Source organism: Thermobia domestica, chromosome 11 (genome assembly GCF_964235325.1).
Source record: "Thermobia domestica chromosome 11, izTheDome1.hap1.1, whole genome shotgun sequence".
Lineage (NCBI taxonomy): Eukaryota > Metazoa > Arthropoda > Insecta > Zygentoma > Lepismatidae > Thermobia > Thermobia domestica.
This window is the reverse complement of record NC_137464.1, coordinates 75839715-75857973: the sequence shown is the minus strand read 5'-3', so window position 1 is coordinate 75857973 and position 18259 is coordinate 75839715. Positions and strand designations below refer to the sequence as shown.

Genomic DNA, 18259 nt, shown 5'->3' with positions numbered 1-18259 from the left:
TCTCATATACTCTGGGTGCTAAAAGGGACTGTAAAGTGTAATCCTTCCGTCAGTATGAAAAACTTTAATTTTTGTTTAACTACGCTAGTGTCCAGAGATGAAACATCTGTTAATCGATAGATGGTATCAAGCCAAACAAAATAAGATACTTAAGAAATTCCGATGCGCAGTTTTCGAGAAAATCGAGGAAAACTAATTTTTATGGCGCTAAAAGATGTCATTCGTTGTCAATAAAGGTTGATAGTTTTTTCTTCTGGTTGCCAATAAAAATGGATAGTTTATTTATGTGCTGTAGATCTGAAAGAAATTGCATTGTTAAGTAGCAGATAGTATCTATTCTTGTCTTCTTTTAGCGGTGCCATACACATTTCTAACAGTGACGCAGGTACATGTAGTAGTGATGCATATACTACTTAAGTGCGAAAGTTATTTCTTTATCAGCATTCATCCTTAATTTTTATACCAGATTGTTATCCATTTAAACTCTTATCATGTCTTCTAGCACTGAAGAGAATAGTTTTGGAGAAATTGAGTCTCATCATCAATCTATTTCCAGTCTTAAACGTTTTACTTTTTTGGTGCTGTATAGTAACGGATCTAACACTCGAGAATATACACCACTGTTTGTGAAAAACGCGATACCAAGAAGGAATAATATTGAAGTGCGTCTAAAGTTGAACAATCCGGTAGCTAAAATATGACACACCACTTACAGGGGTTGATTCATTTATATTGAACCGAAGTGAATGTGCAGCTGTACCGCGCATGCGCAACCCATTGTCGTGAGATTGTTACAAGGCAAGAAACAGTATTTCGTTAGTCATGCAGTAGAGCAGTGTGCTCGAGCGTAGTTTGATGTGGGATAGTAAATATGTTGTCCTCATGACCATGACGGACGGTAACGGGTGTGCATTGTCAGGATCGACAGTTCGACAGCGTTTATTGAACGCTGGATAAGCGACACGCATATATTTGCGTTTTTTTTTGTTTTTTTTTCACCCGCAATCACAAATGACACAGGCTACAATGATTGCGTGAATATCGTCGTTGGCGTGCTGAGTAGCAGACGGTCATGGTTTCAGACATTCCCTTGCAGCCTGTCCTAATGTGATGATCGTATACCTGTGAAATGCTATTGCGGTAGGAGCAATATGTCAGTATATTTTGTCGACTGTCATAGTGACCGAACGGCAGGTGTGATGCTGTGGGCTACCCATTCGGCATAACATACCAGAGATGTTCACCCTCGCGAGGGTGGCCCTCTCGAGGGCATCCTCACCCTCAAGTTCCCTCGCCTACAGTGACGCGAGGGCGAGGGAGCGCGAGGGCGAGGACAAGTTTTGGCCGCGAGGGCGAGGGTGCGCGAGGGCGAGGACAAGCTTCGATGGCGAGGGTGAGGGTGCGCGAGGGCGAGGAAAAGCTTCGACGAAGAGGGCGAGGGTGCGCGAGGGCGAGGACAAGCTTCGATGGTGAGGGTGAGGGTGCGCGAGTGCGAGGAAAAGCTTCGACGAAGAGGGCGAGGGTGCGCGAGGGCGAGGACAAGTTTCGGCAGAGAGGGTGAGGATGCGCGAGGGCGAGGATAAGCTTCGATGGCGGAGGTGAGGGTGCGCGAGGGCGAGGAAAAGCTTCGACGAAGAGGGCGAGGGTGAACGAGGGTGAGGGCCAAGTGTTACTGCGGGAGCGAGGGTGCACGATGGCTAGAGACAACTTCCTTCAGGAGAACGAGGGCACGCGAGGGAGGAGGACAAATTTCCTTAAAAGCAACTGTTTTGGAGTTTGCTGTTTGACCTCTTTTGGAGAGAGGCAAAATTTAAAATATTATCTGCCATGTCCCCTAGATGAAAAGTTAGTGTCATAGCAAGGTTATACATTAATCGTATTTTTTCTTTCAATTAATTGCAGTAGACAATTTCTCGTGTGTACATACATAATTATTAAAAATAATAATGCAAATAAGAATAATATTTGATTTTTCCCATGAAAGTTTCCAGGTAGAAATAGCGCTACATTAAGAAGTAAGTGTGCCTCATTGTTGCCCTCCCTGTGCTGGAGACGTTTTAGATAAGAAGTGTCCACTACACTGTCATGTTTAAAGAGTGTTGGTAGACAGACAGACAGTCACTCACGTCATTCAGCAGTAAATGACAAGAGCGCTGATATCTGAACAAACATAATCAATGAGAGAACCATCAGAATGCAGTAGATCAGATGGAAAAAGACTTGATGGAATGACTTTGGTTCATAGATGGCCATAGAAAACTAAAAACGAAAATATTTATTGCAATTAAACGATTAACACGATTGGTATTATTGGACGTGAGTACGTTGGCTCAGTGCTACAGCCAATCTCTGGTTTCAGGGGTCACTCGTTCGATCCCAGGCCAAGTGAGTTCGTGGAGGACGATAGCGTATACTTGGGTTTTCTTGGGATTTTCCCGTTTCCTCCAGTTTTCTCATTCCACCTATTCTTTCATCATAATTCACTTGCAATTCCATCAGTCTCCTTTAGCCATCGATGGCATAACCGTTGGATGTTAAACTAAAGATTTATTTTTTTATTTTATTTATTTTTTTTTTTTAAAGATTGGTATCTTTGAAAGCGTTTTTAATATAGTGTAAGAATATGCAGCGCACAGTCTTGAAAAGGGAGACTATTTTGGGCGTCCAGTAGGCTTCTTTCTGTGATCTGTTATCCTTCATTATCGACGTTTTTATTATTATTTTTTTTTTCGCTAAATAGGATATTAAAATAGAATGATTTGGTTCTATATCGCAAGTTTTGAAGCTCCCTGACAACTGATATTTAGTCAGCAAAGCATAGGAAAACTTAGAAATAAAGAAACAAAACTACCTGAAGTATTCGGCTATGGTTCATCTAATCATGGGCGTCGTAACGAGGGGCTTGGGTGGTCGCGTTCCTCCCAGATTTTCGTCACACGTATGTAAGCAAACTAAGAAAATAAAAGCATATATTCAGGGGTGTAGTCGAGAGTATACGAAGGTGTATTGCTCAATCTTAGTCATTTGCGCATATTTTCTGCTTCAAGGCGTGTAGTACTATATTCAAAACTAGCATATATAACCTGTGAAATTTTTAAGACTAGCGTATACTCTGTGAAAATTTTAAGACTATGGTGTACGCCGTGTGAAATTTTAGGACTTGAGTAGGAAGTTTTTTATAGTCTATTATTGCAACACAGCCCCTGCCCGCTGCAGCCCCTAGTTATTCGCCTCTACTTTCTAAACATTTTCTATATATTTTACATCCCTGGAGTTGGTGGCCCCGCATCGTGGAGGTTGTGGGGACATTATCTAAGCCTTTGGTCAAGTGACCTTACATTTGGACCTGTCAAGTGACCTTGCATTTACATAGATTACTATTGAGATAAGTGGGTAAAACTGCATTCAGATTTACACCTATAATTTCATGATTCTTAGTGTTCATCCTCCCGAAGGGGAACTTTCGAAGATGTCCTCAATTCTAACTATAGAGAAACGTTCTCACACAACAGAATAAACATAATTTCAAACCGTTCATGATCTATATTTAGAAAAAAATAGCACTCTACTAACGTGCTGTTTTGCTGTTTTGGAAAATATAAGTTTTACTTATGAATATCTGGGAATCAGTCGATCTGTCTGTATTCTGACGTATTAGAGTTAATGTCCCTTTATAATTCATCACCGATGCCGATGCTAAATGGTACGTGAATCTATAGTTTATGGTAGGATCCGAACCACCATAATGCGTTCAAACTTCACTCAAGGGAATCGAACCTGAGACTTGCTGCAAAGCAGACATGCTTGCTAGACAGTATACTAACTTCCTTTGTATATTTCAATATCATTAACTTTCAGTAATCACCGATAATCGACCTATAACCAGAGTCGAAGTCTAAGAGGGAGTTATTGAAAATGTTTAATTATCCTAATTTTTATGTAAATATTTCACTTTAGAATATTAGCGTTTAAATACTCCTCTCCCCCATACAACTATTACACACGCTAATACTATGTAACAAGCAGTAACGACTACATATTTAAATATTATCAGGTGCAACATTTAATCAATCAACATATAACATATAAAGCTTATAAAATTTTAATTAGTCAGCTGGATTACATCTTATGAAAAAAGTTGAATAATTTCCACCTTATATGTTAGTTGTTTGACGTAACGTAAGCATGAAGGTAAGCTTAGATCTTTGTTCGAAATTCACATTGAAATGATATTCGCAAAGAATCTTCAGTGGGCTGAATCTCTTTCGTTCCAGGTTGGCTACAAGACTGCGATAATCGTAGGACGTAAAAATGAAGATTTTATTCCCCAGTCAGAATTTTTAAACTATCCTATCTCTTCAAGTCAATAATTGTCTGTTTTGCGTTATTACTTTTCAACCACAGAGCAAAATAATTCAGTCACTCTACTCCTGTTTTAATGATGTATGGCAGCGTGTAACAAATTGTTGCGAGGTCCTGGGCAAGAAAAGTTTGTGATCGCCCTTTCAGTTTTTAATTGCTAATTATAATAAAATTTCTGGAAATCAATTAATCTACACATTTAATTATTTGTGCTAAAGAAAATAAAGGTTTGTTCTCTTACTTTCCCGTTCCACCATTTCTTTCATCATCATTCACTTGCAATTTCATCCATCTCCTTTAGCAGTTACATAACTCTGGGGCGCTAAACTAAAGATTTCATCTTTTCTTCCATTACTACAATCTTAAAGTTTGCACGACATTATTAATTGTTGAATTGGTGGATTTATAAAAGTCAGTGCTAAATCATTTTAGGCTCGATAATCTTTCCAAGGCCCCTGGAGGTGCAAAGCTCTGAGCGTGCCATTTAGGGAGGAACGGTGGCTCAGCGATAGAGAAATTACCTTTGTTCGAAGGGTCGCATGTTCGATTCCCGTCCAAGTAAGTTCGTGGTGGAGGACATCGTGTTCGTGGGTTTTCTGGGGATTCTCCAGTTTCCTACCACATTTTCATTCAACTATTTCTTTCATCATTCACTTCTGTCTCCTTTAGCATTTAGCTTGCATAATAGTGGGATCTTAAACTAAAGATTTCATTTTTTATTGGCTTTACGTATTTGTAGTGTAAGGAATCCTTGAGACAACGTTTGAAAGTATCATTTCATAATTGTGGGAATTACTGAAAATAAACTTTCCAGCAATGATAGCTGCCAAAAATGAACCAAAACCAAAGTGATAAAGTGCACAAATTAGCCCCTAGGGTAGTTTCTTGAGACAAAGTTTCACATTTATGGCAATTATTGAAAATAATTAAAAACGTTAACATTGTTAAGGTAGGACAAATGTATCTCTATTAGTGGTGAATATTAACAATATTTGAGCATCGAAATTAACCTTACAAGCACATTGACACATTTCAGTTTATATTTTAAAATACCAATTAACTCAGATTCACACTCAAATCAATGAAGTCATTCATGTTATAGGTTAGAGTGGGTATATATTTCCGAGTGATAATTCAACAATAGTGTTCTGAAGTATTTTATTTGTTTGCTGACGGAGTTTCAAAATTAAGCTCTTTAGATCTTTCCCTTTGATTTTGTTCATATTCCTCAGTTACGCTACATACATCAGGGATGGCCAACGTGTTGACCGTCAAATTCTGACAGATATTCCGCGGCAGTCACTATGCCGCCACTCATCAAACCTTGATTTCACCCTCACCCTCATGAGAGCCGCCCTTGTGTGGCTGAATACTTATGCTTGCATCGTAATTCAAGGAACATTTTGAAGTAAAGGCATTGGATACTGTTGATAAATGATGTAAACGTCACTATCGACCGAGATCTCTATTGTAACAGTTGTTCCATTTTAGGTGTTCCACAGTAAGTTATACGATGATATGTTTAGTTTCCTTTCTTTAGAACGTATGTTAAGCAAGGGCGGATCCAGGACGGACTTCTGGTGGGGGTGGTGGATTGTAATATTGCTACTTAGAGCTACTTTTAAGAGCTCCAAACTCTGGGATGCGTTTTATTTGTATATATAAAATAAAGAAGTTTCCTCTTCTGGGGGGGGGGAGCGATCGCCCCGATCACCCCCCCCGGATCTGCCACTGACGATAAGGAAATAATTCAACAAATAGGTTGAATAATTGATGCTCTGATCCTCACGAAGGAGGCCCTCTCGAGGCCTCCTCACCCTCAATTACCCTCGCCCTCAATGATATGAAGGCGAGGGTGCGCGAGGGCGAGGAAAAGTTTTGAGCACGAAGGCGAGGTCGAGCGAGGATAATGGACAACTCCTATCCCGAGGGCGAGGGTGCGCGAGGGCGAGGACAAGCTTCGATGGCGAGGGTGAGGGTGCGCGAGGGCGAGGAAAAGCTTCGACGAAAAGGGCGAGGATGTGCGAGGGCGAGGAGAAGCTTCGACACCGAGGGTGAGGGTGCGCGAGGAAGAGGACAAGCTTCGATGGCGAGGGTGAGGGTGCGCGAGGGCGAGGACAAGCTTCGATGGCGAGGGTGAGGGTGCGCGAGGGCGACGACAAGTTTTGGCTGCGAGGGCGAGGGTGCGCGAGGGCGAGGACAAGCTTCGACGGCGAGGGCGAAAGTGCGCGAGGGCGAGGACAAGTTTCAACAGCGAGGGTGAGGGCGCGCGAGGGCGACGGACAATATCATTCGCAAGGGCGAGGGTGAACGAGGGCAAGGGCCAACTGCTACTGCGAGGGCGAGGGTGAGTGAGGTCGAAGTAAAATGAACATCTATGTAACATACAATGAGGGTAACGTTAGCAATGACAGCTATATTAGGAGGCTCTGGAAGTTGTCATTTCTTTTCTTTAGACAATCCCAGAAGCCATATTGCAGCAGAAAAATACTTATCCATATATACCTCTGAATGTACAAGCTTTCTTGGAGGAAACCTCTCTAATTCCACTTTATCTTCGGGGGCGCGATGGCTCAGTGGTAGAACATTCATTTCCGGTGCTTGCGGTCCCTAGTTCGATCCCAGCTCGCGCCGTGTGGACTTTGTGGTGGACAAACACCGTGCTCGTGGGTTTTCTCGGGGTTCTCCCTTTTCCTCCCATTTTCTTCATTCCACTATTTCATTCATCTCTCATCATCACCATCTCCTTTAGCCTAACCCGCATAACCGTGGGACGTAAAACTAAAGATTTCATTTTTCATCTTCACAGCCCTCTCTTTGGTATCACTTAAAAATTTTATTGCAACTTTTCAGGTAATATTTTTTTCAACTGAAAGTTAATTGTTTCTTCTGAAATCCGAAATTTCCGAACTGGTAGTTTTAAAAGCATCTTAACTGGAAAGCTAAGTGAAGGTCCATAAGTTGCAATCAAATTATTTTGATCTTTATCTCAATATACATGTTTGAGAATCGTTCGATACTTGCTGAACGAATGCTAGAAGTTGTGATAAAATCGGGTACATTGCTGAAATGTAATTTTATCAGGTCATTATTCAGTTTGCGCATTATGTGAATACTACAAAACCTTAGATTGATCAATACAAGGAAATAAGCGTGAGACGTGTGGTTTACTTTTTTTTCATGCCAGTTCCTCTATAGGTGCTGAGCATTGATCTTAAGGAGACTCGGGTTCGATGCTGTTTCAGCTGTTTTCAATTATTGGGTAGTCTTTACCGTGGAGGTAGAAAGTTTGTAATCAATAGGTATAAAAATCTTAAACTGACAACTATTTGTTACATATTCAATATGCATAAATTATTTTTATGTATTTCACTTTCTACTGATATAATTTGTTGCATAAATTCGTGACTAGTCTGTGTCTAAAATTTAACGCCATTGTACCTAAGCTTGCATGATACTTGGTTGTTGAAGTTTAGGCCCTTTTCAGCATCGAGGTTATGTGAGACTTTGACGTACAATTTAAGAACAGGACCCTGTGCACCAAAGGCGCACATACTGACAACTAGACCATTAGGAAGGCTTTGCATGGTGCTGTCTACGTAACATGTTTAGAGATTTTAGTGTATAATTTGTTTACGTAGTATATAGTGTGCTACTCATAATATTTATTTATAATTTTCAGAATGAAAGACCATCCTGAATGTCCTATTTGAAAACATCTTCCAGCGCCAGGAGAAATAATGTTTCTTGGAGAAACACGAAGTGAGAATATGCTCTTACGTGTAAAACATGAACAACATGAGGCAATAAACTGTTGAAGTATTATAGTGTTTATTTTTGTACCGTGTATCCTGAAAACGCTGTTACATGGATTAAATGTCAAAATTATTTCGCATTCAGAATTTAACCAAGAAATAGAGAAGTATATGAAATAAAAGTATATATTGTTTCTAATTTACCTAATGGTTATCAATGTAGAAATCAGTTTTAATAATTAAAAAATAAAAAAAAAAGCATAAAGAATTCCGTAGTTCTTATTTGTAGATCCTTTGAAGGCAATGAGCTTAATTCTGCTGCTTTGGCCAACGATTTTTTTTTTAATGATGATAAACCTAGATGAGAGATCCATGACGGGCATAGATCCAAAAGATTGCTGCTCTAGACGAATACTCTGAAGACGGAGAATTCTTTTTTTTATTATGCTCGTTTGTAGACTCTTTTCCCAATTAAGCGTCATCTTTGAAGTGCCCCGCCCCCCTTTTAAAGGGGCCAATAAAATAGCTTTTTTGCTTCGGATTTGGACAATTAGAATATTTTCATTCCCAGTTAACTGAAAATTCAGATTTTCATACAGCAGTTAAACTTCGTTGCTAATCAATCTAACTTCTATCTACATAAGAATGTATATGTTTATATATGTACCGTGTCCTGCGAAAACGAACTAAGCGCCACTTTCATACTTTTAAGAAAATTACGTATAAAGGTTGATGTCCAGCATTAATGTAGCCGTAATCAAAAGTGAAATTATGTTTCTTTTTTTGGAAAGGTGTTGGTTTTCCTCTCTTTTCGATTGTGCAAAACGTTCTAATGCTTATCAGGAACCAATCGTCGCATTTACGTGGATTTTCAAAGTTTGGCGCTTAGTTCACTTTTGCATAACACGGTACATATGTTCCAGCATAACTCTGGAACGCCTGGTGCAATTTCAACCAAACTTAGTACACATACCATTTACAACCTGGGAAAGAATACTGTGGTGGTATGATCCCTGTAGCGCACCTAGGGTTGATTGGGTGGTGAATTATTAAAACGACAATGACCTATATTTGTGATGGATTCATAGTTTTCAGGGTTGCTGAGATGAATTGTGATACTCCTAATACCGTTTAAGTCCAATTTCAGCCCAATTAGCATCCGGGAAGGGGAAGAGGAGTGAAATGTAAAAATAATCGAAAACTATCGATATCAGTGTCAAGTTAATAGTTTTCAGCGTTGCTAAGTTAATTGATGGTAGTCTCGATGCCATTTAAATCCACGTTCAGCCCCCATTAGCACCCTAGGGGTGGATGGGTGAAATGGTGACATGTAAAATTAATTGAAAAGAAGCGATATTAGTGTCTAGTACGTTGTTTTCGAGGTCCCTAACTTGATTGATGGCATTAAGTCGAAGTTGATCTGCTAGTGGGCGTAAGACACCCTCCCTAGCACTCCTAGGAGATGGACTATTAATAATAATAATAATAATAAAAAAAGTCATTTTTTTTTTTGAATCCATAGTTTTCGGGGTCGCTGAGGTGAATATCGTGACAACCCAATGCCACTTAAGTCTAAGTTTAGACCCCATAAGGACCCCTGGGGACGGGAAGGGTGATGTAAAACAATAAAATAAGACTGATAATATTGTTGAATCAATCATTTTCGTGGTCCCTAACTTGATTAGTGACAGGCAATAAGTTCCACCATAATTCCCGTGTCCTTTAAGTTCAAGTGCAATCCCCAGTGTGGGTAAGATTCCCTAGCGCTCCTAGGTGGTATGGGAAGTTGGAACGTGTGAAAATAGTAAAAGTGATGGATATTAGTGTTTAATCCTTAGTTTTCGGCATCGCTGAGCTGAATAGTAACACTTCCTATGTATTTTAAGTCCACGTTTAGCCCCTATTAGCACTTCTAGGGGTGAGAAGGGAGTCATGAAAAAAAATAATCGAAAACGACCGATATTAGTGTCAAATTCATAGTTTTCCGAGTCACTGAGATGAATAGTCATACTCCAAATACTGTTGCAAGCCCAAATTCAGTGAGAATGGGTGAATGAGAAATGTCTAAGATGACCGAGCTTACTGTGAAATCCATCAGAGTCCATCGTTGATTACTGTGTTTTCGGAGTCGCTTAGCTGTTGGGTCCCAATCCTGATGACATTTAAGCTCAAGTTTGAGCAAAAACGAGCGTATCAGCTGGCTTGGGAATTTGCAGAGGAACGCCGAGGAACGCACTTCTTTAGTTTCTGATAGCGCAACGCCGAAGACTTTCCTCGTTCATATCTCTCTCTCTCTGTATATGTATGTTCCACCATAATTCCGAAACGCAAGGAGTTATTGCAACCAAACGTGGTATGCGTATGATTTACAATCTGGGAAAAAATACTGGACTAAGACATTTCTATCTCTGCTAGGAGTGAGGGTAGATAGGAATGACGCAAAAATAATTTAAAACAACAGATATTAACGTCGAATAAATAGTTTTCGGGGTCACTGATATGAATACTGACATTCTTGGCGTAAGTCCAGTTCAGCTTCCAGTAGCATCCTCTGGATGGGGTGGAAGGGGGCGACGTAAAATTAATCGAAAACGACACTAGTGACGAATCTATAGTTTTCGAAATCGCTAAGATAATATTAACACTCTCGGGACTGTTTGAAGTTTACGTTCAGGGCTCATTGGCGTGGTAGGTGAGAAAGGCTGGAAAATAAAATATCTAAAATTACCAAGAATAGTGCCGAATTTATAGTTTCCGGGTCAGGAAAACGGCTGACCCGTTTGAAATAACTTTTAGAACATAGATATTATCTACCTCGGGATGGGTTTTTATCAGGCTACTTCGATTAAATTTCGTATTCTATGAAGGCGGTGTTCCAAAATTTGTTAAAAATAGAATATCTTATGGATTATTATCATTACAGTTTTATTAAAATGCGTATCCTAAGAGAGAAAGGGATTGAAATATTTCCCATACATCTATGAAAAGAACAGGTATTTTATCTATATAAACAGTAAATCCACTGACTCACTGACGACACCTCAACAGATCTCCGAAATTATTAAGCGAAGAATCTTGAAATTTTATGCAAATGTTCCCGTTGGGCTCTAAGCTGTACAAAAGACGGGATTTTCGAAATGAGTCCCCTAAAGGGGGTTAACGAGCTTGAATCGTTTTTTGTCGTTCGCGAGATCTTTGAAACTATTAGAAAAGAATCTTGAAATTTTGTGTAACTTTCTTCTGTCACTACAGACTGTAAATAAAGGATTTTTTTTTTAAATGCGACTCCTGAGGAAGGATAAAGCGGTTTGAACATTTTTTTGTGCTGTTTGCTAGATCTCCGAAACTATTAGACATGTAACTTTCAAAATTTACTTAACGTATTTTCCGTGCGCTCGAAGCTGTGGATAAGACGGAAGTTTTTGTAATTTGGCTCTTATAGGAGGATAAGGTGTTTTGAACGATATTTTGCTGTTCACTACATGTCTGAAACGATTACGTATAGAATCCTGAAATTTTGTATAAATATTCTTGCACACTACGCTATAGACATGACGGGATTTTTTGAAATGTAGCCCGTAAGAGAGGCATAATGGGGTTTGAATGATTTTTTACTGTTTGTTAGGCCTCCGACACTACTAAGCGTAAAATCTTGGAATTTTGAATTATTTTACCACACAAGACGCTTCTTTTATATTTCAGAGTAATTAATTTAATACGTATCAAGACACACATGTTTCTATGATAGAAATAAATATTGTGTCACACTCAAGATTTCTTCAAAAGGGTTGTCCTAACCGAGACTTGTCTACTGAAGCCTTCATTCGGCAAACTGAAATTTGTTTTATTTATTTATTTATTTTTTTAAAATCAAACTTTTATTCCCATTCTTTCTCCCTCCGACCATCATTTCATGACACAACTCTCAAGTTAGGAAATATCGGAAGTAATGAAATAATAGCCGAGGTGTTGTAGGCAGGGCCGTGTTGGGATACTAATGAGGGCGGTGGACAAGTCTACTAAAAGGGCGTCCATACAAACGGGAATATATATATATATATATATATATATATATATATATATATATATATATATATATATATATATATATATATATATAGAGAGAGAGAGAGAGAGAGAGACTTTGGAAGAAAGTGTGGGTGCCATTTTATATCAAAATCACCACCAAATTTGTTTTAGCTAACCTCGAATCGAAACCCTCTTTATTACAGAAAAACTTTTTAGTTCCTGTAATAGTATTTCTGTCAAATAAAAAGAAGCTAAATGTATCAACAACTTAATATAGCGCGCCTATCTGACCTTAGCTAACTGAACCCAGTTTCTACTTTATATTTCAATCCCTGCGAGAACCATTTTAATATTGTCCTCCCATCTGCGCCTTGGTCTTCCTAACGGTCATTTTCCTATCCAATTGCAACTTCGAAAGCGTTTCTAATTTCTTCCATTCTGGCTATATAACCTGACCATTTGAGCTTCCTAGACTTGATAACCCTAGCAATGTTTGATAACGGTATAAAATTATGCAGTTCCTCCTTATGAAGTTTTCCTCTTTCCCCATTCCCGTTCCTTTTGGAGTTCGAATATTGGTTTAAGAATCTTTCTTTCAAATACTTTCAGTCTGCGATTTTCCCTCAGAGTCAGTGAGCATGTTTCGCAAATAGAGCACAACTGGCATGATTATCGTTTTATATTTTAAGCTACAAATTCCTCAACAGAATTAGCGAGAACAAGAGATTTTTAACTGAATAATAGCACGAAATCCCTGCTTTCAGTTGACATCAAATTTTTTAGTGATTATGGTTTTGGTCTGTTAATAATGATCCTAGATATTTGAAAGTATCCACTTTGTCGAAAGAAAATATAAGTTGGTATTTTAACGCATCCATAAAATGCACTATTACGATCCCGACAAACTTTCATTTATTTAGTTTTCTCTGCATTTACTTTTAAGCCTATATCCCTGCAAGCGTTAATTAAGATTTCTGCATTCCTTTCTATTATTCTATAATTCCCTATTAAATTTACATCATCAGCATACGCCATAATCTGGCAAATACAATTCAGCTCTAGGACCTAATTGCTGTCTTTGATTTTACTTATAGTGTTCTCCAGAACAAAGTTAAATAATAATGACGACAACGCATCTCATTGTTTCAGGTCATTCTCAACGTGAAAGCTCGTGAAAAAGAATTTCTCTACTCAAACCTTACTTTGGGATTCATTTAAACATATCTTAATTAATCTACCTTTTTCGGTATTGCAAATTATGTAAGCATATTGTACAATGTTTCCCTTCTACCAGAGTCTAAGGTCAATAATTGATGTGCCAGGATGATGTATTCTCTCATTTCTTTTCAAGTATTAGTCGAATGGTAAATATCTGGTTGATAGTTGATCGATTTTACCTAAATCCGTTCTGATAATCTCCAATAATTTCATCTGCGTATGGAGTCAATCTTGCTAATAGAATGTTTAAGAGGATTTATTGGATGTCGACAGAAGAGAAATGCCTCGATAATTATTAAATCTGTTTTGTTGCTTTTCTTCTGAACTGGAACAATGAACTCTTCAATGTGGTAATTCCTCCTTGTTCCGGATAAGGAGAATGAGTTTTTGTATCTTGCTATACAATTTTCCCCCTCTAGCTAAAATTAAGTCAACCAGAATTTCGTCTACACACGGAGACATGTGTTTAATTTTTTAAATAGCGATTTCTGTTTCTGTCTGGTTAGGTTCTGGAATATACGGTTATGCTGCATGCATTTCACTTTCTACACGCGGATTAGTTTTTGGCTATGTGTTAAGCAAGTCGTCAAAGAAATCTGTCCATCTATTTAAGATGCTATCTGTATCAGTGAGAACTGTTCCTTTAGGTTTCTTTAATATATAAGCATGAAGTTGATAGCCTTTCTTAAGTTCATTGATGCATTTATACATCCGAATGTTTTTATTGATGCATCCGAATGTTTTTGTTTTTACTATTATCTTCAAGTTAATTAATTTTAACTTTCAAAAGTCGCGTTTCTTTGCTCTAAAAGTTTTAGAAGTCTTCTGCAAGATGACAATGAAATTTTACGTAGTTATTTCGTTCATATTTTGTAGCCAACGCTGTTTCTTCTGTCTTCTCTTCTCTGCTACTTTAGTACATTCCTGGTTGAACCATGGTTTGTTCCTACGTATTTCTGCGTGCTCCAATATTTCTTTTGCTGAAATTTTAATGTTATCTCTACTTTCAACCAAGTATCTTGAACACTAGTGCACTCCGAACTTTCTAAAACAGAAATCTATTCATCACTTCAACCTGGCTCTCCTCTCACCTGACTCTCCTCTATTTAAAAAAAATTATAAACCATTCCGTTTTCAGATATTGAATATTTCCTTTATTTCATGATAGTATCTCTCTTACTATCACAATCAACTCCTCTGAACGACCGAACATCAGTTGTGCGAGACTGTTCTTTCCTGAGTACTAAAACATGATCAATTTGAATATGTGTTGTTCCATCTGATGAAGTCAAAGTATATTTATGAATTTCGCGATGTTGGAATTTTGTTATCTTCACGATAAGGTTTCTGGATATTGCACAGTTCACGAGTGTAACGCCGTTGTCACAACCTTCCTTATGCAAACATTTATTCCCTATAATGGTTTGAAAATACCCTCTCGTCCTACCTTCGTATTGAAACCGCCTAACAGAATTTTCATATGGTATTCCAGGAGATGATCAAATACCCGTTTTATTCTTTCGTAAAAACTGCATTTTTTTAATCGCCATCCTTATTTTCTGTTGGGGCATGTGCATTTAAAACAATAATATTACACCACTGACCCTTAAAACAAGTAAAAGAAAATCTATCATTAACAAATTCAACCTATGTAACTGCTGATATTACGTATTCATGTGTGAACGGAAAGCCCTGTTTCTAGTTGGTAATTTTTAATTTGTTACCCGTAAAAAATGTAAAATTTCCCGACTTGACTCCTCCATTTCTTCTCATCTAACTTCCTGATATCCCACTAGGTCCAACCTCTATTTCTAAACTCATTTTTTACAAATTTTAACAAGCCTGTTCTGTAGAGACTTCTTATATTCCATGTTCAAAATCTCATGTCGATTTTACTTTCCTGAGTTCGTGCCAAGTTATCAGTTCTGATCCGAGGATTCTGCGAACTTATCTGAATAATCTTTTTTTTTTTTTTTTACAGGATGAGGTTGTTAGCCTCACACCAAATTCTCAAGCTGGATTATCACCCCTTGTCTGTCCGCGATTGCTTACTCCGTATATTCGCAGCTAACCTCTATATCCCAGACGCCTCCTCCTCGATCCACAACAACCTGAGGACGCGGCATGCCGTGGTGACAGGAAGACCACATTTTACGGAAATTAATACAGCTGTATTTCAGAAATACAACAGGTACTGATTATCCGAACACTGCTTTAAAACACACAATAACAATCAATATGCTCGGATATATGGATGCATATTAAGATTATGAAAGCTTCGATGCCGTAAAAATCGTAAATTAGAGACTAGTGTTAGGTAGTATTACATAAATGCATCGTATGTTTGACTATCCGAACTATTCTTATTGTTTCGTTTTATAGATATATAACTTTATAATATTTTTGTAAATGATTATACTCTTTACCTGTTCTCTGCCAACAGCAGCTGTATGAATTCATAATACAAAACTGAAATACAGAGGAATAAAATTTTAAAAAATAATGTGGTATTTCGCAGAGCATCTTATGTAAAGGGCGCCTTGTATTCTTCACAGGTTCTGTACTACCAGTCAGTATTTGAATTTATTATACAAAGCTGGTATACAGGATAACTAAAGCTACTTATCTATAATGTGATGTTTCGTAGGGCGCCTTATGTAGAGGGCGCACTGTACCTTTCACGGGTTCTTCGTCAATAGTAACTATGTGTATTTATTGTACAGAACTATGCTATACAGAAGAGTAAATAAAATCGTTCATCTTTGATGTGGTCTCGGAAGGGCGCCTAATGTAAAGGGCACACTGCACCTTTCACGGATTCTTTACCAATAAAACTGTAAGAATTTATTACTAAAAACTTGTACCTTTATTTATACTGTGATATTTCAGAGGGCGCACCGGGACATGTCCCGGTGTCCCGGTGGGCCAGCACGGGCCTGGTTGTAGGCACTAGGTTAGAAATCGTGGGGTTGTGGGTTCAAATCCACTGTAAGTCAGTTTAACACTTTTAAGTTAAATTTGTTCTAGTAAGGTGTGTGATGACTATTCTTTGCTCAAAGTTCTTCAACTAGAGATGCAAGAATCATGCACATGTTACCCGAGAGAGAGAGTGAAGATATCTCCAATTGAAATATTATCCGAAGCATTCATCGATATTTATATTTGATTATGTTTTAGTTCATTTATGTTTATTCTCCTTTACGAAATTACATTTCTCGATTACCTAGAATATAGCAAGGGATAGTGAATTATATATTACGGCGTATTAGAAGAGAGAACTCGTTTTCTTTTGATATCGTATATGCTTCTAATAAAAGAAAATTCTTGTAGCATTAATTGGAGATTAAATTACACAAAGTCATGTTAAGTGTGCACAAAATATGTCTGTCATATTTTAAACATATGACATGTTTTCTACTAATGCAATGGCTTTCGCAAATTGAAGTGACACACACTGCATATCTTGTTTTTATTTCTTAGATTCTCTTTCTTTTTCGTTTTCTTTGTTTCGTTTACTGAACACACTGGAAACTAGTAATATAACTTTAGAAAATATTCTTGTTAACTTTAATATGTAAATGAATAATAATAATAATAATAATAATAATAATAATAATAATAATAATAATAATAATAATAATAATAATACACTTAAAAATAAAAACTACGATTGTTTTGCTGATAAAAATATTCTCGAAAAAAATGGAAGTGAAAACACCTCTTCCTGATATTTTTTTCATAAAGTTTTACTAGAGATATTAAAACAGATAAGTAACAAATGTGAAGGTAACGTTGAAATGAATAATGTAAAAGATTCAGAGACTTTACAAAATACTGTTACCTGTAAAATAAAATGAACATTTGGCGAATATTGATTTTTCCTTGGTATGTCTAAAGTTAAATACGATCTCTTTGTGACTTTCTCATGATATCAATCGCTTTGTAGATACTAAGAGGCTTATTCTACTCGATTTTTTATTCGTCGCAGAGGCATGGATATTTTCCTATTTTTTTGCTGTTTGGTACACTGACATGTTTCGAACAAAGTATTGCACTTGTAGAACGCCTTATGTAGTGCTCAACCAGCTAACCTTAACAGTATTGTTGGTTGTCTAAGGTTGAAGGATATGAAAAATGGAAATGGGAATGCACTTTTCTCGTGTGTATACATATTGGCGTTCCTTACGACTCAAAAATCAATATTTTTGTACGTTGATCTTGAGTTTCATAAACTGTGAAATTCGTACTCATTTATTATTTTTAAATAAGTGTTCATTATAGATTGTCAGCATTCGTCATAAGAAATGTGTATAAGTCAAAATTAGCACCAATATTCTCAATAAATATACCTAGATTCTTGCTAAGAATTTATTGTTATTATCTTTTCTGTCTATATCAGATTCTCTCTTGTATTGTTGTGGTCGAGCTTAGCGATGACCGTTTCTTCTTTACTGTGTGTCCTGGTCATTGAGGAGCTTTCTTAAGTATTTTGCTTGAGGATAATAATACAGGCTGTTGCACTTTAGTTATGAGTGTATGTTGAATGTTCAGTTTGCTTAAGTTTTGTAGTATGATCAAGAGTGGAACTATTGTTACAGTTTCTTGTGGGCCGGCGCTGTGCCATCAGTTGTAGCTCAGAATAATCTCTGAAATATTCATTAAATGAATGCAACAATTGGGGATGAAACTGATGCACAACATGGTACTTAACTGCGAAAGTATGGTTGAATTTAAATAAAATTCAATTGTTTTAATTTTGAAAATGACTAGTTGGGGAAATAGGTGAGAGAGAGATAGGTTGTGATTAAAAGATGAGCACTAGCCTGATATTCCAACGAGACTGGCGTCGTCCTGGTCATCTGGAACAATGAATGTCTTTCTCTGGAGGAATTCTG

General features: G+C 37.6%; 1 protein-coding gene across 1 annotated transcript in view; it reads left to right on the top strand.

Moving 5' to 3' along the window:
• The window catches only part of LOC145664182 (aldo-keto reductase family 1 member A1-like), a 45848-nt gene extending 37661 nt beyond the window's left edge, over nucleotides 1-8187 (top strand). The window contains exon 7 of the mRNA XM_081730620.1: nucleotides 8045-8187. Coding sequence (XP_081586746.1) covers nucleotides 8045-8075 — 31 coding nt within the window. The 3' untranslated portion in view covers nucleotides 8076-8187. The remainder of the gene's footprint in view (nucleotides 1-8044) is intronic.
• The last annotated feature ends 10072 nt before the right edge of the window (nucleotides 8188-18259 follow it).